Here is a 23,769-nt window from a genome sequence, read left to right as displayed (position 1 = left end):
TTATAGAGGCATGTTTTTTTTTTTTATTTGTTTGTTTGTTTGTTTATACATGCACTGGGAACAGTCAGAAGCGTGGGAGGGTGAGAGAATTCACCAGAGCCAGAGCAGGGAGCAGAGCAGGCAGAGGGACCGAAGTACACTGCTGAGGGGAGCAGCGGGCGGCAGGAGAGGTCTGCGCACCATGTGGGACCCTCCTCCAGTGGCCGGGGAGCAGCCGGGGATCGAACCAGCACCTCAGAGGCCGCGGGCAGCTTCGCAACCCAGCGCTCAACCGCTGCGCCACCGGGGAGGCCCTGTCTTTGGAGTTTTTCATGGTCAAGGACAGTGTAATGCTTCTCACTAAAAACAATGAAGAAACTTGCAGAGCAATTAAGCAAGTCAGGTTTATACAAAAGCTAGGTCTCTGTCCAAAAAAAAAAAAAAAAAAGTAATTTGTAACCATTTTCAATGTCAGAAGCACCATCATTTCAGGAGAAAATTGAACCCACAATGTTAGCTTGCACCTATCATCACTAGTGAAATTAGTTACTGTGCAAAACCTGAGCTCTACCTTCTGTTAAATTACGCCATGAACTAAGCCACGTGGCATGGGGTGCGAGTTGGAGCCTAAGATTTCCCAGTCACCTCACCTCAGTCCAGGCTGCCCTGGGCCATTGCCAGCATCTGTATGTGTGCTTTTGCTTGGATTATGGTCTTGCAGAGAATGTCTTTTGCTCTTCCAACAGCTGCTTTTATTCAAATGAAGCCAAGAACACAAGTGGGTAAGGGGTAGAAGCAAGCAGGGCTGTGAGCAAAACTGGACAACCCCCCAGAAAGTCATCTGGAGGGGACAGGCAGCTGGTCTTGAGAGAAAAGGGGAAAATTAGATTTAACTGAACTGGAACTTAAACTTCCAGAGGAAAAGTAAAAATCCCATTCCAATAGATTCTTGGACTTGAGCAAAAGACCCAGCTGGCTCTGCCATTTGCTGGCAGACTTTGGGAAAATCACTTTTCACTTTTCAGTAAACTGTGTGACCACCTCCTTCCTAGGGTTGTAGGCAACAATGGTGACAAAAATTGGTCAACCAACCTACCAAGTAACTAGTTGGCAAGTATTGGGGAAACTAAGCTTCCTGGAGGTGTCATTGAAGCTGAGACTTAAAATTGGGACTTTTACAGATGAAAAGGAGTAGAGGATGACTTCAGCAGTCCTTGACTCATGGGTGTTCTGCGAGCACTTAGTGGCAGGTGGAGTTGGTGCATCAGGGTGAGGTATGCAGTGATCAAATATCAAAAGGCCACACATTTTATTCTGCGGCACAAGAAGCCCCTGAACAAGGGTCATTTAGACTTTCCCACGGCAGTGACTGTGCAGTAAGTGGCCTGTAAGGGCAGAGGAGTGGGCCGAGAGGCTTTTAGCAGCACACACAAGTGGAGACATGGATGTAGAAATTGAGTTTAGACTGAAATTTTTTGTAGATACATGACAGTTCAGGACAGAAAGAGGGCTGAAAGGTAAGAGGGTCTAACTTGATCTCAAAGAACCTATTTGGGGACCCTTGTCAGGGACACTGAGAAGCTGCCCACCCTCTAGAGCAGCTGAATTCTTTCTAGAGTGACTCCATCGCAAGATGAAGTGTGAGGCTGGTGGGCATTTTTGATAATTAGCTTGTGCCACTGTCCCCTCATCTCTATTTAGAAAGTTATGAGCAAACACTGGGCCACTTAGTAAAAGGTTTTCCCTACCTAGCTTATCCACTCATTGTCTGCCTTCCATTGTCACCTGAGGAATAGGTAAAATGCCCTGATAGATCTGTGTGAAAAATGCTTTCAGACCGTATAACTTACTCATCTTTGGGGTACTGCTAACCAATAGGCCAAAATGCTTAATCAACTTCTCAGCTAAGTGGAACCTCTTCTCATTCAGCCTAGATCAAATGTTAAGAATGGTGACAGCAAACTAGGGATCAAGAACAAATTGCTGGGCCTCCCCGGTGGCGCAGCGGTTGAGCGCTGGGTTGCGAAGCTGCCCGCGGCCTCTGCAGCGCCGGTTCGATCCCCAGCTGCTCCCCGGCCACCGGGGAGGAGGGTCCCACATGGCGCGCAGACCTCTCCTGCCGCCCGCTGCTCCCCTCAGCAGTGTACTTTGGTCCTTCTGCCTGCTCTGCTCCCCGCTCTGGCTCTGGTGAATTCTCTCACCCTCCCACACTTCTGACTGTATCCAGTGCTTGCATAAATAAATTAAATAAATAAATAAAATAAATCTTAAAAAAAAAAAAAAAAAAAAGAACAAATTGCTGTTTAAACAAATGTTTTGGGGGCCTCCCTGGTGGCGCAAGGGGTTAAGATGCAACCTGTGAAGCTATCGGCAGCCACTGCAGCACGAGTTTGATCCCCGGCCAGGGGAGCTACCCACATGGCGCAGCAGACCTCTCCCGATTCACCTGCTGCTCCCCTCAGCAGTGTATTTCATTCAGTCTGCCTGTTCACTTCCCCACTCTGTCTCTGGTGAATCCTCTCACCACCCCCCCACTCTGGCCTGTACCCCCAGATCTTCTATGCATAAGTAAATCTTTAAAAAAAAGTTTTGAACACTCCCTCCCCTTTTTAAAGCCCAAGGGAAAATGAATTGTTGACAATTACATTCACCCAACAAGACACTTGGGCTCCAGCACAGCTGGAGCAGGTTGAAGTCTATGGGGATAGGGCCACCTATGTCGGAACTTACCTTGATATTCAAGTGGTCAGACGGGCACCACTGTTTGGGAAGAGATCAAATTTGGACCAAGTATCCCCCTCAGTAGAGAATAGTGGGGAAAACTCTGAGTTAGAGGTCTAAGACCTATGATTCTAAATTGCAGGGTCCTGGCATGAACTTAAGAGCTTGAGGGGGAAAAAAAGTACTGGATGGATGATGGTCATGGCTCAGGATTTATTATGCTTATTTGTGCTCTTGGGCAGGGGCTTGTCACCAAAATGTGTCCGGTAGTGACAGTAGCATCTCAACTACAGATTACTTCACTTGTATAGCTCATTTCCTGGGGCTTACATACAGGTCAGGAAGCTAGGGTTGCATTCTGGCAACAGGGACAAAATCTAAACATATAAGCATTTTGGTAATTTGCAAGCCTCTTACCCACTGGTGAGTGTCAGAAAAACCCACTAACATGGTGACTAAATACTGTGCAATTCCAGGATCATGTGGCTATGTTTACACCGAGTCACTTCCTGGTTTCCCCACAGCACTAGCTGCGACACATACCCAGTATTGTCAATGACTGGAGAAGCAGAAAGTAAAAAATGTGATCAGATCTCAAGTCTTCTGGTTCTAAGTCCCAGCTCTTTATATAACAGATCTGTGATCCAAGGCAAGTCACTTAATGTCTGTGCCTGGGCATCTCTACCTGTAAAAAATACTAACCATTTTTATCTTATTGATATTACTATACTGTCCTACCTTCTTTTTTTTTTTAAATTTTTTTTTTTTTATAGAGGCATGTTTTTATTTATTTATTTGTTTGTTTGTTTTGTTTATACATGCACTGGGTACAGTCAGAAGCGCGGGAGGGTGAGAGAATTCACCAGAGCCAGAGCGGGGAGCAGAGCAGGCAGAAGGACCGAAGTACACTGCTGAGGGGAGCAGCGGGCGGCAGGAGAGGTCTGCGCGCCATGTGGGACCCTCCTCTGGTGGCCGGGGAGCAGCCGGGGATTGAACCGGCGCCGCAGAGGCCGCGGGCAGCTTCGCAACCGAGCGCTCAACCGCTGCGCCACCGGGGAGGCCCCTACCTTCTTTTTTTGATCAATTCATATAAAATGGGGAAAAGTTCTTTATTGTTTTTTTTTTTGTTTGTTTGTTTTTGTTTATACATGCACTGGGTACAGTCAGAAGCGCGGGAGGGTGAGAGAATTCACCAGAGCCAGAGCAGGGAGCAGAACAGGCAGAAGGACCGAAGTACACTGCTGAGGGGAGCAGCGGGTGGCAGGAGAGGTCTGCGCGCCATGTGGGACCCTCCTCCAGTGGCTGGGGAGCAGCCGGGGATCGAACTGGCGCCGCAGAGGCCGCGGGCAGCTTCACAACCCAGCGCTCAACCGCTGCGCCACCGGGGAGGCCCTCTTTATTGTTTTTGTACAATGTAAATCTATCAGATGACCTATCTTATGTTTTCCAAATTCCCCCTCCCCCACCCTTTTCTTTTGGATTTGACTTGCAGTATTTTATGTTGTATTAGGGTCTTCGCAGGAAACATGTAACACTTGAGGGGAAATTGAAGAATTTAGCCTAAATGGTGACACATGCTCAGCTAGCAACAACAATGAGGTGCAAATTCTAGACACAGGTTTGAGGTGACAAATGGAGAGAAGTTACTGGAATCCAGCAGGAGCCATGCTGCAGTATAAGTTGGTCTTGGGTGGAAGAACACAGCCAGAATCCCCCTCTGTCCAGCAGGAGGGGACCTAGGGAATTAACAATCTCATCTCATAGTCCACCTACCTTCTGCTTTCCTGCTGGGTCCAGGGAGCCCACTCACTCAATCCACTGATCGGTGGGGAAGGGCAGAGTGGACCCGGAGGGAGGGCAAACAGAAGTGCTCCACAGAGCCGTTAGAGCTGGTCTCAGTCTCTTCCCTTTTTTAGCTTCACCCAAGATCTGAGTAGACCTCACTGTTGCTACAGCAGCCTAAGCCACATGACCTTCGAAATTATTAACTGAAGCAACACTCCACACCATAGTTCGTTCTAGTTTATTTTTTGGTAGAAAGATAAGAATCTTTAGTACTTTGTATAAACATCTTTCAAACTGCTTCTTTTATTTTTTTTTTTTTTTTTAAAGATTTATTTATTTATTTATACAAGCACTGGGTACAGTCAGAAGCGCGGGAGGGTGAGAGAATTCACCAGAGCCAGAGCGGGGAGCAGAGCAGGCAGAAGGACCAAAGTACACTGCTGAGGGGAGCAGCGGGCGGCAGGAGAGGTCTGCGCGCCATGTGGGACCCGCCTCTGGTGGCCGGGGAGCAGCCGGGGATCGAACCGACACTGCAGAGGCTGCGGGCAGCTTCACAACCCAGCACTCAACCGCTGCGCCACCGGGGAGGCCCACAAACTGCTTCTTTTAGATTACAAAAAGTCAAAGCCAATTTTCTTTGAGATTGGGGTCCTTGAATCTGACAGTCAAATCATGATGATAGAAACAGGAACTGCTGTACCTAACATCCTGGCATGTCAAGGCCTGTTAAAAACCCTTTCTATCTAAAGGTTCATCTCTCCTTCCATTGCATATGAATAATAAAATAACAGAGATCTGTTATTATCGAGTGAAATTACACAAGAAGGCTGGTTTAATGATTCCCAACTCCAGCCTTAAATCCTTCTCTAGAGACTCAGGGAAATGACTTCCCTCCTCTCTCCCCAGGTGGCTTTCTCAAGAACAGACGCCATGTCTTTCTGGAATCCAGGCACTGACTACTCTGGAAGTCTCAGCCAGTCTCATTATTTCTTGAAAGGGCTTTTGGTGAAAAGAAAAAAACCTTAGTTACTGCCAATTTTCAGCCCTTAGATTAATTTTTTGTTAAAAAAGTGTGTGTGGGTGGGTGGGTGGGTGGAGAGCTATGCTAAGGAATTGAATAAAAAATGGAAATAGATACAGATACCTTTTATGAAAAGGACTTTTAAGCTCTCTGAGCCCACAACTTAACTGAAATAACTTTACAAAAGTGGCTCCACATAAAACACAGCACCTTCTCCCCAGCAGCCAGATGAACAGGAGCTGCGCAGAGGGAGCACCCATTTAAAATGCCCTCACTGGAAACAGCACTGCGGCAGGGGTACAGCTACTCCATACTCCCTTAAGTCAAACCCACACTCCAGGCTGCACCTGCAAGTTAGCTGTAAGAGAAGCAATAAAGGTCCTGCTGAACGGCCATGAGCAGCCCTGGCGCTCCCTGGAAGCCCCCTAGCCGAGAGGAGAAGGCCACGCTGGGGATGTCAGACTTGGAGGTGGGGTGTGGGGAGGGTATGGTTCTGAGCAGGTGGGCATCATGGAGGCTCCAGATTCTTGTGTAGCAGTCCTGGCCCACTAAGAGAGGAGAGACACGTGCAGGTCAGCAAGAGAATTCGGAGGGCAACATGTATACACGTGGGCATGTGTCTTGTTGCCTACCAGCTAACCCTGACTCCAGGTGAGCAAATACAAGTTCACAAATGGAAATTATTCCTATTGATAACACACACTTTTTGAAAATCAAAGTTATGGGCCATCCTGGTGCTCTAGAACCCATAATTAGTTGCAGGTATTCAAAGTGACAGGGTGCACTGGCTGGCTGTGAGACACCTAGGGTGGTTCAACTTGGTGTCGAGGGCTATTCAAGAGGGAGCCAGGTCCACTTGATCTAGACCTTTCTATTTATGAAATAGTAGCCCGGCTGATCTCTGTGATTCTTAACATCGGGGGCAAACCAGGTGGCAACTGTTCCTGGAGTTCTTTCTCCTTATGATTCAGTTCATAAGACCATTAGCCTTCAGGGTTCAGAGGTCTTCACGGGAAAGGGGCAGGCAGACCTTAGGCATTCATGGATTTCACATTTGTGATGCTGAAATAATTCTAGGACCACAGGAATGGTCAGCCACGGATGAATTCAGGCTGTGTGACCCACCGATTACTGCAGCCAGCCCACTACTCTCATTTGCCTCATCAAGGCTTACCTCTTTTCTATTATCCAGAACACAGAGGCTCTTCTGAGATGAAAATGTGTGGGAAACAGACTTAAAGAAGTTAATAGCAGGTGATGGTGAGAGCAATAAACAAGCCTTAAAAAGCTCTAACTATATGCATCTGAGACAGTTTCCCGCGGAGTAAGTGCTTTCTGTGGGAACATTAGCAAACCTGAGGTCTGAGAACACCTTCCTTATGTCAGGGGCCTACTGTTGCACATCAAACCACCGATCTTTCATGCTATTAAATATTCTGTAGCTCAGGGCCTCCCCGGTGGCGCAGCGGTTGAGCGCTGGGTTGCGAAGCGGCCCGCAGCCTCTGCAGCGCCGGTTCGCTCCCCGGCTGCTCCCCGGCTGCTCCCCGGCTGCTCCCCAGCTGCTCCCCGGCTGCTCCCCGGCCACCGGAAGAGGGTCCCATATGGCGCGCAGACCTCTCCTGTCACCCGCTGCTCCCCTCAGCAGTGTACTTCGGTCCTTCTACCTGCTCTGCTCCCCGCTCTGGCTCTGGTGAATTCTCTCACCCTCCCACACTTCTGACTGTACCTAGTGCTTGTATAAATAAAAAAAAAAAAAATAAATCTTTAAAATAAATAAATAAATAAATAAATAAATAAATAAATATTCTGTAGCTCAGAAACATAATCTGTGATCAACTTGTAACTCCTTTCAAGGGGATACAGTGTTCAAGAGCTCTGCTCCTGTTCCATGGGTCGTGGTCTACTGGAAGGCACTGCAAGGATGAGGAATCAGTTCCTTTACAATGAATTTGTACCTTGTGCATCTTGACATTCTGAATACCTGCAGCCAGTTATGGGTTCTAGGGAGCCAGGATGACCTATAGCTAGATTTTCAAAAAGTACACATTACTCACTGTCATGCACACACATTGAATTATTTAATTTCTCAGCATCCTCTGATGGAAATGTGAGCACAAAGAACAGGGAGCTCAAGTTTTTAGAGAGGACAGCTGCATGATGGGGTAAGGGTTACACTGAATGCTGACCTGGTAAATAGACTGGAACTCAAGTCCCCCAAGCAGCTGTACTTAATTGTATCTGAAGCAATGTTTGCTCACTAACCTGGGAACAAAGGGCTGTCCAATTGGTGGATGTTTAAACTGTTGGTTACTAATATCTAACTGTATGTCCCATCTACTCTCCCTGTCCCCCAAAGTCTACATTCCCTTTTATCCAGTTTTGTTTTGGAGGAACTTCTCCTGCTGTTTATATTGTCGGAGGCCCTACAGTATAGTGCTTGATGGATGGAGTCTCCCCCCAAGTACCTGCCACCACAATTCCTTCCTCCTCGTGCACGTGCAGGGGTAGGTAGGCATACTCATTCACGTGACCTTCATACTGCCTTATACACTTAGTGGTCCTCAGGTCCCAAAGCTTGATCTGTGGGAGGAAGCACAAGGGGCCATTAAGGAGGGCTCAGCAGGTGCTCTGGTGACCCCTACGTGCAGAAGTCAGGGAAGGGCTCGAGAGGGTTTCCAAAGATCTTTTCAGATGAAGGCAATCTAAATCTCATATTTCTGAGCCCTAGAAGCCCATCAAAACCACAGAACCAGTTTTGAGTCTGTCCAGGCCAGATTAGGCTCCCAGTGGCAGCCAAGTTGCTGCCCTGCACAGTCTACAACTCTCTGGTCTCCGGCGACCATCCTGCTGCCTGCTTCCTGGTCCGAGGGTCTCCTTTTCAACAGCCCCCCTCCACCTGGAAGACTCTGGCCACCAGCTCTGGTGGCTTGCAGAGGTCAGTGGTACTCCTACCGCTCCAGCCATGTCAGACGCCATCAGGCATTGCTCTTCTTGGAGGATCTGCACAGAGGTCACTGCTGAGTCATGGAACAGGCGGGTGGCCTTCCAGCCCTTGCCATGATTTCGAGAACGCAGATCAATGGCAAAAATCTCCCCGGAACGACAGCCGTTAAACAGCAACGGAGTCTGTGGAAAGAGGGCCTGCTCAGTGCCTCCCTGTAAGGCTGAGAAGGGAGTGCCCTCCAGAAATACTACTGCTGTTTCATCTCCACTATCCTCGCCCACAAGAGGTGTTGAGTGGAGACGGCTGATCAGGGCTTGAGCCTCAGTGCAGTTGGGAGGAAGATGAGTCCCTGAGAAAGGGTGAAAGTAGACCCTGTGTGTCCAGCAACACTGTTCCCTTCCCCTCACTCTAAAGCCCAAGGGACAGTGTCCTTCTCTACAAGGAAGGCGGCTGAGAAGCTGGGCTGAGGAGAGAGGAAGAGAGAGCAGAGATCCAGGTTAGACAGGGGTCCCAAATAGAGTGAAGAAACTGGAGTAATAAACTCTGCTTACTTCTGAAAGCAGGCCAGCAGACTCCTGCACACTTTTAAAGAAAGGTGGTATTTTCTATGGGGCAAGTCTGAAATGTAGTAGTGACTAAAATTTTGATTTTTAAATTTATATAATGGGCGATGTTAAAGCTGTAAGTGAAACTACTAAATACTATGAATTAGGACTTAATTTAAAGATTAGAAAACCTGGATCCTGCTCACTAAACCAAATATTCAAGAATTGCTAACAACTTAGTAAAGCCAGATTAAGTCAAGCCTTTCTAGATTAGCTAATGATGCATTCACTTCAGAAATATTCACAAGGTAGCCCATGAATCCTTTCTGATGCCTGCTTTGATTCTCTGTAAAAGGGGCAGGAAGACTAGATGCCATACAAAGGAATCCAATTTTAATCTGGCAAAATTTCTACTCTTGGAAACTTTATTGCGCCCTTCCCAATCCAACCAACCATGAGGGCAAACTGTTGCGTCAAGACATCACTGCTCGTGCCAAATGACTGCCGCTGTCCTGTCACCACGTTGGTCACCAGGACCCGCCGAGACAAGCCTGACAGAGATCGGGTGGAGAGACCAGTGTCACTGACAGTCTAGGGACTGCTAGACTTGGGGGTAGGGGCCTCGGGAGGCAGCCATGGCTCACCTGTACTGAAACAGTTATTTGCCTGGATGTTCAGGGACCACGCACAGGACCAGGCTCCTGGGATTCGAAAACTGCAGAGCATGCCGGGCCGGTCTCCTGCTGAAGGAACAGTAAATGTAAAGAGTGGCTGCCCCCAAGGGGGGAGTTCTTCCCTTCATGCTGCCAGACAGTGACTAATAGATTTTTGAAATCTCTAGAATTAGCTGCTCAGAGGAGTCTATACTCTGGTTTTTGTAGTAGCAGAAAAGAGAAGTACCTGATTCAGATGTGGTTCTCTCTTTTTTTTTTTTTTGGAGTTAATAATGGTTTACATCGTTATTTGTTTAAGAGGTATAGGAGCTCCCCCTTCAGGTGTTGGTACCACAGCACCCATGAGCCAGCTTCCCACAGTTCATCCCTATAGTCCACTGTTCCTGGCCCACTTTGTTCTCACCCCTTCCCCTCTAGTTGTCTCAGTTCTATAATCACATTTCTAGGGTTTGTTGTTAGCTTAATTTCATTTGCAAATGGCAAGAGTTTGTCTTTTTTTGATAGCTGAGTAGTATTCCATCCTGTATATATATATATATATACATCTTCTTCCTGAACTACTACCATATATTTGGGCACTTGGATTTTTCTATGGTTTGGCTGTTGTAATGGTGCTGCAATGGACACAGGGGTGCATGTTTCCCCAGAAAGATTATTTTGAGAGTAAATGTATGAACTCTATCCTGACTTCCCAGCAGTAGTGTTAAAAACCCTAATAGTTATTAGGGAAGCAATATGGTATCACAGGTAGTAGGGTTTCAATCCCAGATCATACTCTTAGGTGTGTGATCTCAAGTAAAGCATCTTTTAAAATCAATTCTAGGGCCTCCCCTGGTAGCGCAGGTGGTTGAGTGCAGTGCTGTGAAGGTGTCTGCAGCCTCTGCAGTGCGGGTTCATGCGGCCAGCCAGTAGAATCCCGCATGGCACGGCAGACCTATCCTATCTCAACTGCTGCTCCCCTCAGCAGTGTACTTCGGTCAGTCTGCCTGTTCTGTTCCCCGCTCTGTATGGTGAATCCTCTCACCCTCCCGAGCATCTGGCCTGTACCCCAGTTCTTGTATGCATGAATAAATAAATCTTAAAAAAAAATAAAAAAACTAAAATCAACTCTACTGATGAAACATAAAGGATTCAAATTGTAAGTATACTGTTTAATAAGTTATTGGAGCAAATATAGCCATGTAACTACCACTCAGGTTAAGAAATTTAGTACTCCACGATCCTGCTTATCCCTTTCCAAAAATTCTAACTGTTCCCTTGAACGGAAACACTATCCTGACTTCTAACACCATAAATTAGTTTTCTAAGGTAGATTTTGAAACCCCTTGCCTCAGTTTCCTCATTTGAAAATGGTGTTAATACATACACCTGTCTCATAAGCTTGGAGCAAATGAAATACAGACACCAGGCTAAGAGTGCATTCCCTCTAATCCTCTAATCCGGTAAAGCGGGTATTACCTTCACTTTACAGAGGTTTAGCAATCTGTTTAAGATGCGAAGGTCAGTGCTGGGATTCACACCAGGTCTGCCTGTGTCTGCATTTTTAGAGGCCTGACACTTGTCTACCTGATGCTAATTATCTGAAAGACTGAAAACTGAATATCCATAATATTGCCAGGAAGGAGAGGTGCAAATGCCTCCAGTCAGAAGGCAAGTACCCTGTCATATGGCAGGAGCTTAGGAGCCGTTTTCTGAAGGATGTGTATAGGTAGTCCAAGTATTCTGATCTATGTCAGTTACACATACTTCTGTTGGAATAACCCAAGAGCGGTAAAATGGAGGGGCTAGGTAAAAATGCTCAAGTGTCGAGGCTAAATTCTGGCCAGGTTTAAGGAGTCCTCTGCAGGTCTTTCTCTCTATATACCCTGCAGATTCTAACTGGGGTTCACCCAGCCTGTGTTTTGCACCCCTCCCTTCCAAGCCTTTGTCACTGAGCTTAAGCTGTGTTGGCTGTAACATCTGGGAGGCAGAGGACAGAGACTGCCTTCAAAGTGCACCTCCTTATCCAGAAGAATAGTAGCCTGTACCTGGGTGACTGCTGACGAACAGCGAAGCTGGGAGCAGGGTGGCACAGCCCGGAGTCTCTGCAATTCCCATAAGGCAGAGTCTGGAAAAGTTGTTAAGGAAAGTCAAGTACAAGGCTCTTCTCTGGGAGGAGAATGGGCATTAGTACCCTTTAAAAATTCTTAGAATTAACACCCTGATCTAGATTTAACACATTTAACATATTCCACAGTTTGAGACTTGTTTAAAAGGGGGGAAAAAACCCATCACATATATGTCTAAAAGCCTCCCTTGATCTCTTCCCAATCCAACTCTCTTCTCCCCACCGAGAAAGAAAACACTCTTCTAAAATTGGTCTGAGTTCTGGGCCATAGTATCTACACTAGATGGTATTTATCCATGAGCATATAAAGAGCTGCTCATGTTTTGAAAACATTGGTAAATGGCATCACACAGAGTATCTTCTGCAACTTTACAACCTCTACTCTCTCCTAGAGTTATCTTTATTGATGTTTGTGGCTCCAGCTCATTCATCTTCACCAAGGAGCATTCCTTTGCATGACAATACAACTTATTTATCCAGTCACCTAATGAGGGACACTTAGGCTGCTTTCGGTTTTTTTCTGCTCTGCTGCTGGAAGCAGCATCTCCTCCTGTCACCCAGTTTCCCAATCCAGAGTGGGAGGTTTCTCTAAGGCATTGTTTATTAAACCCATGGTAAGAATTTAATTTCATACTACACCATGCTATATGAGCATAAATATCTGAGACAGAAGTTCCATAAAATATAAAGTATTTACTCTCACTAAATATAAAGCCCTGATATTCTCTACTCTCTTTTATTAAAAATACACTGTTCGGTAAATTAAATTCAATGGTCTGAGAGGTGATGACTTGCTCTAGCATCTCCACTACAGCAGAGTCGCAGGCCAGGGAGGTGCATCTTCAACTCCATGACGTGGCTATTACTCCAGTCTACTTACATCGACTCTTTTCCACATTCTCCAGTGCTTGACATTATCAGACTTTAAAATTTACTTTATCTGTATGGATATGAAATGACAACTCATTATGATTTTAATCTGCATTTCCTTGAGTGTAACTGGATGTGTTCATTTATCTGATGACAGTCTTTATGTCTTTATACATTGGCCTACTTTTCTTTTTAAAGATTTATTTATTTATTTATACAAGCACTGGGTACAGTCAGAAGCGCGGGAGGGTGAGAGAATTCACCAGAGCCTGAGCAGGGAGCAGAAGGACCGAAGTACACTGCTGAGGGGAGCAGCGGGCGGCAGGAGAGGTCTGTGCGCCATGTGGGACCCTCGCCCAGCGACAGGGGATTGAACTGGCGCTGCAGAGGCTGTGGGCAGCTTCGCAACCCAGTGCTCAACCGCTGCGCCACAGGGGAGGCATTGGCCTACTTTTCTACTTTTCTACTTGTCTTCTGATTGATTGGTTTCCTCTCCTTTTCTCCAAACTTTCTAGACATGTCTGTTTATCCCCATACCCTTGCCTTTCTTTCACTTTTTTACCCAGGTCTCACCTTCGTCTTTCCCAGGAAATGTTCTCCCCAAGGTCTCCAGTGAGCCTGTACTTTCTAAATCTGATGAAAACTTTCCAGTTCTGTTCCATGGCCACGTAGCACAATTTTTAACTGCTTTTTCGTAGCTTCCACAACACCATTCTCTTTTAGTTCAATCTCTGGGCCTTCTTCTGACTCCAAGAAGCAGCCACCTAGATCCCAAGCATCTGAGATCTGTGCTCTTGTCCAGTCCTGCTCATGAGTTCACACACTCTCCACTGCCTCTTAGCCTTGCAGCAGCCTTCCATCTAGGTCTCACCCTGGCCAGTCTATCACCTATGCTGCTATCTAAGAAATGAATCCATGACCACAATCCTCAAAGTGTACCCCATAGGCCCGAGGGCCCACTCTGCAAGACGCTGCCTGGCCAGAGACATTGAGGTGGCCAAACCACGCTGCTGCTAGACATGCGAGCCTCTCAGCTCTGCCCATGGCAGCTCCAAGCCCTCACTCCCACTTGGGAATTGCCTCCAGAAAGGCTGCCTCAATTTCTCTTTCTCCCTTGTATCCTAATGCCTTACAGATATCACTGATTAGACCAATCACCTGCTGAGCTGTCCATCTCCAGCACCTTGAATGGGGATTGTAAATGCTTAATAGATGTGGAATAAACACACATAAACATCCCTCCTTGAAAGATGCAGATACAATTACACATATTTACAAAGCAATCCAGCAACATTCTCGACCATCAATCTGAATGTGTGATATGTATGAATGTCCTGTTGCCTTCGGTGGTAAGCTCCATGTTGAATATTTCTAGTATAGAGGCTGCTGAAATTATAAATGAGAACCCTGCAGCTGGGCAGCTCAACGCCTTCCTCAGTAAGCCTCATTTGCTTCTGGGTTTGGAGGGCAAGGATGTGAGAAGAATCCTTACCCAGGCGCACTTTCAGTGGCTATGGCTGAAACTTTGTATGGAGCTCATGGGGACAGTAATCCTATGCCACAGGTCAACTAGAGCTCAGAAAGCATTCAACCTAGTCTCCTCCCCTGTTTTGGGGGAAAAAATGCAGACCGCAGTTCTGAACAAGATGTCATTTTTGTAAGGGGAGAAAAGTTTAGTGACCTTCAACAGAGGGGGCTGGTGCACGAAAGCCTGAAGATTAACTGAAATGGCCACCAGAGGGCAGCTGCTCCCCCAACTCAGCACACCACTCTTTGAACCCAGTTCTATGGATTTTTATCCTTGCTTTACCCCACTGAGAGAAACATGAGAAAAGCCGTATTAATTTTAGATCAGAAATGAGGGTGAGGTTCTTATTTTCTTTTTAAAGACTTTTCTCCTTTGACGTGATCCTCACAGTAACAGGGGTCCCATCACCGCACAGAACCCCACTGAAAGGAAGTCATGTGAAAATTTCAATTTACTGAATATAGTTTTCTGTGTTTTAACAAAATTTATAATCGGATCTCTAATGTACTTTAAGTTTTAAAATCCTCTGAAACAGAGGGTGTAGAACAAATTGAATAACAATAACAACAACCACCACCTGAACTCCATAGGTTCTGACTGGGCTGCCATTATCTGTTGGGGACCCAGGAGGTGCCAGGCACCTTCAAAAATGTTAATGACCTAGTGAAGGCTCAGGAAGCAGGGATTAGGGACCAGTGGGTACAAAGTTTCAAAAGCTTATTTATTTTGAAAATAAGCCAAGGCCAAGACTCATTGACATGAGGTCTTGATTTTGGGTCAAACAATATTACTCCCTGAAACAGGCGATGGACAGTTGTCCTGTGCATTAAGAGCCCTCAGGGATTCAACAGAAAGGCCCAGCTACCCTGACACTACCCTACTGTCCTAGTGTAAAAGCCCCGACGGCACTGGGAAGGCAGGCCAGAATGAAGTGGGTTCTAAAAAAGGCTGTCTCTGGCGGGGAGCTTAGGTCCAGGGCCTAGATGACAGATGTGTGTTCAATGCCAAAAGAACCCCCTTCTCTGGTGCCGCCTGAGAGGCCCATCATGCCCTGGGAACAATGTAGCTCCTGACACCTCCTTCCTGCTGTATTCCACTCCTAAAGCACTGACTCAAGTTCCAGGACAGTGTCTGGCACATGGTGATGTGTATGTACACAGTGACAGGAGTGTCATCACAAGGCCACAACTACTTCTGTGCTCTGTGGGAACCATGGTTTTCTACCCAGGTGCACTGCTCTTTCTTAAGGGGCGAGGTGAGCATGAACAATGATTGGCCCAGGCCTCTGACCACTAAGATGTCATCTCACCCCACAGAAGCTCAGGTCTACATCTGGGCATAGCCTCCCCACCAAACCTCTTCATCTGCCAAAAGATACAGAATATGGGAGTCCAAGTGGTTCAGCGAAGCCCAGCATACTGAGTTCACCTGGTGAGAAAGCACACAGCAAGAAGAAAAGAGTGGTATGACTGCCAATTCAAGGAGAGAAACAGACAAGTGCTTTCTTGTAAAATAACCTGGACAATTTAGACTTGTGACTTTCTTCAGATTTTGCTCCTTGCAGAGAGCTGTAACAAGCATTCTGAGCACAGGGAAGCTCCTTGTCTCATCATATAAAACTTTGAGAGGGACAGGGAGGAAGGACCCCCCAGGACTGGGTCCCTCGCCATCAGCATGGGCCTCACAGTGGATACCTGGTATACCCTTGGGGAAGGGGTGAATTCTCTGCAATGGCAGAGGACAAACCCAACTCTGAAGACATCCTGTATCTCACTTCACCCAGAAACCATCCTCAACCTGTCTGGTGGCTCATGTCCCAACTGAAGAGAAAGGCACAGGGTCTTACAGATGAAACTACCATTTCACTATAACAGAAAGGTTGGTCCCTAAACAGTGAGCCTACTGATGTTAAATGTCAGCAGTGGTCACAGAGTGATTGATGCAGCATCCTGGTGCATTGGGAGGACCCTTCACACAGTCTATCGCACCTGCCTTCTAGGAACTCTGCCCAGGCAGGGGAGCCTTCAGGTCAACTCCCTCTTCCTGGAGGGAAAGGCCTTCCCCGAACTGAATTCATTTATCTTCCAAGACAAGGAAACCCTATGGCCCTTTTCTTCTCGGGATCTAAATCTTCATGTTCCCAAGGTAAAACAAGGTAAGGAAGCCCTATGATCTTCACAAAATTCTCTCCTATATGCTGAATTTGGCCATCTAAGGCAAAGGTGATGTACCTTGCGGTTGGTGAAGTAGAGGTTCTCATGCACTTGCACCTTGAGTGAGGGGGTCTTCAGACCATGCAGGCTGATGATGCCATACTTGGAGCCTCCAACTTTGACATCATTCACTGTGAAAAGCCGGCTGCTGTTGGTATCCGCCTGGAGGGGAAAGTGGACCACAGGTGACTTCCAGGTTGAGCCAGGAACACTGCCTAGACCATCTGTCCATCTCTCTGGGCCCCATATTCTGTACCTTCTTATCTGGTAAATGCTCCCATCCACAAGCAAGCAGGAGATGACCTAGCTGTCCCTTCCTTAGCATAGGCATCACCGGGCAAAGCTAACAGGAATCTGATTTCACAGAGCAGTGACGGGGCATGACCAGGAAGGTCTACTCAGAACTGGGTCTTGAAGAGTTCCAATGCTATCCTGAGGAACTGTTCAGATGAGTCACAGGGCAATAGGGCAATGTTGCCACTGTGAAAGCCATGTGGTGATGTGGAAAATGCTAGTTATTAACTGTCAGAGGGTAAAAGGAAGATACAGAGGAGGAGGTGGCACTATGAATACCACCAAGTTAAAAAAAGAAAAGACAGTGCACTGAAGAGAAATTGTAATAGAAAAGATTGCATTCAGATGTGGGTTATTTTTAAGATTTTTTTCATTAAAAGAGGTGGTTAATAATTCTTTCAAAGCAAAAACCTTATATATATTATAAATACATGAACACACATATACAAGGGTTTGGATGCTGGTGAAACTCAGTTTTCAGGTTTATTTTGGAAGACTAGTTACATTCCTGAAGAATCATTACCAGTGACTAGAATCAGATCTGAAAAATTGGTCGTTGGCTGGCAAAGAGCCATTTCCAGTCCTCTGGTCACAGCAGCTAATAGGTTATGGCAACTTTGTGTGATGGGGAAGATTTGCCAAGGGCTAGCACACAGCTTTAACAAGTTGAGATGAAGTGTGAGGACCTGGGGCGTGGGGAGCAGGCTCAGGCTATACTAAGTAGCATGTTTATCAGTGACCTCACCTGACCCGAGGAAGGATATTCCTGAGGAAAGCCCACTCATTAATTCAGGTCAAATTATGCTCCAATCACAGAGAGGGGTAAAGCCACAGGAGAAAACATGAGTTCTAGCCTCATATAGGGACGGAAACTGTCCAGGCCTCCTGGGGCAAGACTGAAAGGTCGGCTGTAGCTTCAGCCTCCAGTCTATTCAGCATGTCACCGAGGTGAGATTCTCAGTTCTGAGTTCTTCTCACTCTCCTTAACTTTCTCTTGGCCTCGGAAAGGACAGAGCTTGCTGGGCAGGCCATCGTGCTCTCCTGTGGTTTCAAGTTTCCAGTCTAGCTGAGTGGTCTGGTTCCTCCTGCCTGCATTGAAACCTCTGGACCCTTCTCTAGTGCCTGGACTCAAGTATCTGGCCCTGGTTTCCAGCTAGATCTTTCTCTACCCAACAGCAGAGAAGATATGCCACTCCCTGCAAGTGGTGAGATGGAAGCGTGCTGGGTGTGCAAGCCCAGGAACACAGGCATGCAGGAAGGAACACTAAAGTCAGGGACAGCAAGCAAGGGGAGTGGAAGCTATTGATATGGAAGGACACTGGAGCTTCAGGTCTGGTTACCAAATCCTGCCCAGTATGGGAAGGATTGGAAGTCCCCCCGTCCACTGGTATCTTTTCAATTTTGTACAATGCCCAAGGGAAAGTTACTTTGTGATGGTTCTCAATCAAGGTGTAGCGGGCCCAGGTGCTAATGTCAAATGACAGAGCAACAGTGGAAGATGACAACAGTTACAGCATACCATGCATGCCTGCCGGCTTAGCACCGGCTAACAGGTAGCCTATGAATGCTTGTACTAACCAGAGGATGCTACCTCACAGTGCATGGCAACTCACTTGTACACAACCAGGCTTGATGAAAGTCAATGCTAACCTCCTGAGCATCAGGGGATGACCGCCATACCCCCGGCACCCATGGCCACAGCTCTCTCCCACTCACCAGTATGAGGTTAAATCGCTCGCTTGCCAAGGCAGAGGGATCCGAGCTCTGAATCAGGACCTTGTGCCTCTGCATGCAGCTCACTCGCAGTTCATGGGCTAAACTGCAGAGAGACAGAAGGGGCAGGGAGGGCATGGATGCCATAACTAGGTTATTCATGAAGATTCAGGAATTCTACCCTGTCCCACCCACTGAAAACCACTGCCCCAATCAGCCCTCTCCATATTTCTTAGCAACAGGGGTTAAACAATATCCCAGATAATCTCAATGTTAGAACTCTTAGGAAAACTAAGACAAAGAAATGAGTGGTGCATTCAGAGGAAAAATAAGTTAGAACTGGAGGCATCTGCTTTGAGGTCATCTAGTACAAACTTCTCTTTTGGGAAGACATAAGAGACTAAGCCTGAAAGAGGAATCCGCAAGCCGAAGGGCGCCCGGCTAATAAGAGCCCAGGTATGTGGCCGTCCATCCTACTGCCCCTTTTCCTCTTCACATCCGGCTACTATCCACTAAAGACAAAGCATGTCTTGGGGTGAAGAATGGGTCTAAACTTTTAACTCTTTCCCTCCCAGACGGAAGGAAATAAAGGAGAGGCATGTCCCACCTGCCCTGGCTGAACCCTGCCACAGTGCTGGCCTTCCCTGAAAGCAGCCCTGCTCTGCGATGGGAGCTGTGTCCCCTGCCAGCCACCCAGACTCAGGTGTTTCTTCACCTTCCCCCACACGGCAGGAGGTGGGGGTAGAACCTTGGCCTTGGAGTAAGACACCACCTTTTCTAACTTTACCTTCCTCCACTCTGAGCCTCAGTTGCTTCTGGAAACTGGGAGAAGGATCAACCTATCTCACAGGGTTTTAGTAAGATTATTACAGATCACAGTTACTTCAGGTTTACCAACATACATCCCCCTATCGCTCCATTTTTGGTGACAACTCAGAAGGGGAAGAAGAAGTAAAAAGCTCACGGGAATGAAATTTCAGGACTTTCTATTTTTAAAATCATTTAAAAGTAACATAAAGGAAATATGAGAAATTTCTACCAATCTATCTTCCTAGGTCCCCTTCCTTCTCTCTGGCCTCCTGCAGGAGCCTGTCCCCTTGCTCTACAGGGAGAAGGATCTGTCAGGGTTGGCTGCAGCAGCAAAGGTGGGCTGTGAGCTGGAACCCCTCCACTGTGAAGACTCCTGAGTAATTTCATGGCCTAACATCAGACCATGGAAATAAAAAATAGGAAAAGAACAATCAGAAAGAAAATGTAACAATGAGGCATTGTCTTACCGGGAATAACTGGTAACATTGAGAAAACCCAGCTTGCTTTTTTGTAGCAAGGAAGATGCATTAAATCCCATCCTGGCTATTTTCTAAATTGAAAAAATAAAAAAATAAAGAAAAGACTCAGTGAGGGTTTTTGCTATGAGATAATGGAGAATGTTCTTAGTATTTCACAGGATGCAATGACTTAACAGGTACTAAGCTGGCACAAATTATATGCATAAAAATGTGATGGTTTCCTTTGCTAAATCTCCTCAGCAAGAGGAAAAGTTCACCACAGAAAGTATGTATACTGGAAAGCTGGTCAACACCTCTCTTCAAGCCCCCCATTAGCTTACACCCTGGAGAGATAAACCCCCAGGCTGGCGAGCACAGAACACACAGGTCTGCATCTGCTTTCCACTCGGCCTAAGGCAATGCTGGGCCAGGATATTCCATTCTGTTGACCCCATAAACCACAGAAATATCCTGGCAACTAATGCCCAGAAGGGATACCAGAAACCCTCATGTCCAAACCACACACCTGGCTTTCTATTTAAAACATACAGTTACTGAAATTGTGTCATGCTGCTTCCCAAGAGCCCTGGGGACAGGACAAATTGTTAGAATTAGTGATGGAACTTAATAAACAAGAGGGAGGAAGTCATTTCTTGCCTCTCCTTATTCTCTTCATCAGGTCCTGTGGGGAGCACCCTGACAGTGCACTGTGTTGAGTTACAGGTATCTATTGGGGATGTGGGCAAGAGCAGAGCGAGCAGGGGGGTGTGGTGCCCACCTTTCTCTGTCTGTCCTCTTCCTCTAGCAACTGCAGCCGCTTGCTCTCCATTTCTTTGTGCCGGATGCTCTCCCTCGTCAGGGGGTTGCAGTTGTTATGTCCCGGAAGCAAGCGGAAGTAGCGATTCTTTTCAGAGTCAAAGTAATACCCTGGTAGGTCTGCAGTCCAAGGAAGGAAAATCCACCTCAACTCACAACACTGTGACCGGGCCCCCGAGTAATGGATTTCTGTGGGTGGTCTACCAGCCCTCACGCCACCTGTCTTTTCAGAGGGCAGGAGGTGGGCTGGCATTGTCAGTCACCATCCCGGGGCCAAGGCAGTCCGGAGGGAGCTGCTGGCCTCAGGATCACAGTTCTCGACACACCCAGATCCTCCCTTTAGTTTTACTTTGCTGCCAAAATCTCCTCCAAGGCAGGGAAGGGCTAGTGACACATGCAGTTACCCAAGTGAAGACACAGGGCAGAGGAAGAAAGGCAGTCAGAACAGACAAGGCAGGAGGAGGCCTCATCTTTCCCCACCCACAGGGCCAGGAGTCCTACATGCAGGTTGCCTTACCTGGCACAGAGGAACTCCCAGCTGCGCTGGATGAGGTGGATGGGGCCTCATCGCCGCCAGGGACAGCGGAGTCCTGGGCGCTCTGCTGTGACCCTGCATCACGCCTGCTGACACACAGTCATGTAAGCTGCAGAGAAGGCCTGAGTCCCACTTATTCTCTGACTGTGGAGTCCTGCAGCCCTCAACCCTGGGCTGATAATTCAGGGAGCACTGACCTATCATTTTTTTTGAAAGCAATTGATCTGTTGCAAATACACTAAAGGTAGGACAAGGTTTTGGTGCCTCTTTTTTTTAAATTTTATATATTTTTTACATCATTTTTAATTTTTGCACAATGTATGCTTTTTCATCTTGGTTATAGTCCCCATACAATTCCCACCCCCCTTATTTTGACCATAATCCCTCCACCTCCTGACACCCCGCCCCGTAGTGTGTCTCTGGCTTATAATTGCTTGTTGATTTTGATTTTTACTTTATTATAATTAGTCTTTCTCCTGGTCCCTTATTTAGGTTTTCTAAATTCCTGCTATGAGTGAGACCATCCAGTATTTTTCTTTTTCTTTCTGACTTATTTCGCTGAGCATGATCCCTTCCAGCTCCATCCATGTTGCTGCAAATGGCATGATTGGTGCCTCTTTTTTAAAGCAAATGCATGTCAGTCAGGCTTTGCTGCCCTCCCACCATTAGGATTGATGATGGATCCTTGTGGTCCTGAATGCATGCCTCATGGCGGGCACCTAGAATAGGGTGTGGGCATATGTAGATGGGATTCACCTGGGTTAAGACTGGGCTTATAAGGGCGGCGTCACGGGGGTACCAAGAGAGCAGAGAGCAGAAGAGAACGACAGAGTGAGAGAAGCAGAGACCACTAGAGAATGCCGGAGAGCCTAAAAAGAGTGAAGACTTGCTAGGGGCTGGGAGGCCTGCCAGCCTCCCGGCTCCCTGGCACCCCTGCCTGCTGTGTACCTGGTAAATCCCAATAAAAGCCTGAAAAGCCACCAAGGGCTCCAGGACTTCTCCTTACCCCGTCTGCTCGGATCATAGAGATCCTGCTCCGTGTCCTCCTGCCGCTACAGTCAGTCATTTCCTTTTCTTCTTTCCTCACTCGAGCATTTTGGAATTTTACAATGAAAAGGAAAATAGAAATCTTTGCTAATAAGTATGATACTAGTTGGGCTTGCTTGTCAACTCAACAGCAGGTATAAGGCCAGGTAAATTTCATTCTTTTTTGGATTCAACTATACAAAGAGTTTGAATTTACTTGGCTGCCTAACATTACAGATGGAGAAATTAGGGTTCAGGGAACAGATGTGATTTGCTCAGTAACACTGGTATAGAACCATGCTTTAAACACTTGGCGTGCAAAGCCATAAGCAGCTTCTGTAGCAATTATAGACTGAAGGATATAATGATAAAGTATACAACTTAATTTTAGAATTCTGATAAAATTCTCCACCCTCCTCCCACCAAAAGGAATACACATTGTAGAAATAGGTTGAAGGAATGAAAGAACATTCTCTTTCATCTATAAATACTAACTATGCATGGCTTCAGAGAAAATTGTTTGTTCTCCCTTTTTTAAGGCCTAGAGCTTCCCAAGGCAGCTCATCTGTGCTCAGCAGCAGGAGGATTATGTGTCACGACAAATGTCTATGCGCTAGTCCAAGAGCTGCTGCTCCGATCTTTCCACAGAGCCCAGAAGGTGGTTGTCCAGCATGTTTCCAGGAGACTGCCAAGGCTGACTCTCTTCTTGCACAGATCATATTTGCTACATATTGTGCTCTTGTGGGAAGGCCTGGGGTGCAGGTGTGTAGGGTAAAGAAAATGTCAGGCTTTTCTGCCCTCCTGCCATCAGGATAGATGATGGATCCTTGTGGTCCTGAATGCATGCCTGATGGTGGGCACCTGGAATAGGGTGTGGGTATAGGTAGATGGGATTCAGCTGATCTAAGACTGTACTTTTAAGGGCGGCGTCACGGGGACGCCAGTAGAAGCTGAAAGAGAAGCCGAGAAGCAGCAGAACGAACAGAAGAGCAGAGAAGCAGAGAGAAGGCCAGAGAGCCCAGACAGAGTGAGGACTTGCAGGGGGTAAATCCCAATAAAAGCCTGCAAAAACCACTGAGGACTCTGACTCTCCTTTACCCGGTCTGCATGGGATCAGAAAACCTGCACTGTGTCCTGCCACTACAAGGTGGGTCTCCTTAAAAAACATATAAACCTTGGGCACTGTCCGGACCTTTCTACAATATAGGTCAAGCTTTGGGACTTTGGCTTAGATGAGTAGATTTTCTTCTCTCCCTAATGAGGACTACGATGTACATAGGAGCCATTGGTGGCTTTATATACACTATTGTGAACCTCACGAGGGAAGAAATCAGTATTGTTTTATACAAAAAGAGACTCAGAAAGATTAAGGGCTTGCCCAGCTTCCCACAGGAAAAGCCGAGTGCTGACGCCAGGTTTCCTAATTCCAAAGCTCTCATCTTTTCCACATTTTGATGCATTTTGTTACTGTTGGGTTAGTCTGTACTAGAGAAGCATCTTAGCAGCTGTGCTCCATCTTCTGAACCTATCTCTAGAAATCTGCCCATTTAAAAAGGAAGCCTGATAGGAGGAGTTTTGAACTGGCATAAGGGTCTCCCCTTTGATGAAGGGTGAGCTGTTGATGTCACTGTGAACTGGGATGAACTGTGAAGAGGTGTCCTTTCCTGGTGTGGGTGCAGTGTTTCTTGTTCTGAGACTAGACTGCATTGCCTTCACACAGAAAAATAAAC

The 23,769-nt window shown here is 46.8% G+C and overlaps 1 protein-coding gene across 7 annotated transcripts in view; it reads right to left on the bottom strand.

Moving 5' to 3' along the window:
• Positions 1-4,880: 4,880 nt before the first annotated feature.
• Positions 4,881-23,769, bottom strand: part of DCAF4 (DDB1 and CUL4 associated factor 4) — a 31,795-nt gene continuing 12,906 nt past the window's right edge. For 4 of the 7 annotated variants that reach the window (XM_037503642.2, XM_054691456.1, XM_037503644.2 and 1 more), the window contains 12 exons: positions 20,996-21,099; positions 20,441-20,598; positions 19,672-19,754; positions 18,398-18,500; positions 16,406-16,549; positions 15,553-15,602; positions 11,697-11,776; positions 9,640-9,738; positions 9,449-9,546; positions 8,459-8,632; positions 7,972-8,086; positions 5,571-6,054 (listed from right to left, as the gene is read on the bottom strand). In XM_037503642.2, coding sequence (XP_037359539.1) covers positions 5,861-6,054; positions 7,972-8,086; positions 8,459-8,632; positions 9,449-9,546; positions 9,640-9,738; positions 11,697-11,776; positions 15,553-15,602; positions 16,406-16,549; positions 18,398-18,500; positions 19,672-19,754; positions 20,441-20,598; positions 20,996-21,099 — 1,402 coding nt within the window. In that variant the 3' untranslated portion in view covers positions 5,571-5,860. Of the gene's footprint in view, positions 5,485-5,570; positions 6,055-7,324; positions 7,531-7,971; positions 8,087-8,458; positions 8,633-9,448; positions 9,547-9,639; positions 9,739-11,696; positions 11,777-15,552; positions 15,603-16,405; positions 16,550-18,397; positions 18,501-19,671; positions 19,755-20,440; positions 20,599-20,995; positions 21,100-23,769 lie in introns of those variants that run through there. The other 3 variants (XM_037503643.2, XM_037503646.2, XM_037503647.1) reach the window with 3 other exon arrangements.

This window comes from Talpa occidentalis, unplaced genomic scaffold, assembly GCF_014898055.3.
Source record: "Talpa occidentalis isolate TD23 unplaced genomic scaffold, MPIMG_talOcc4v2.1 talOcc4.11, whole genome shotgun sequence".
Classification (NCBI taxonomy): Eukaryota; Metazoa; Chordata; class Mammalia; order Eulipotyphla; family Talpidae; genus Talpa; species Talpa occidentalis.
This window is presented reverse-complemented; position numbering and strand designations above follow the sequence as displayed.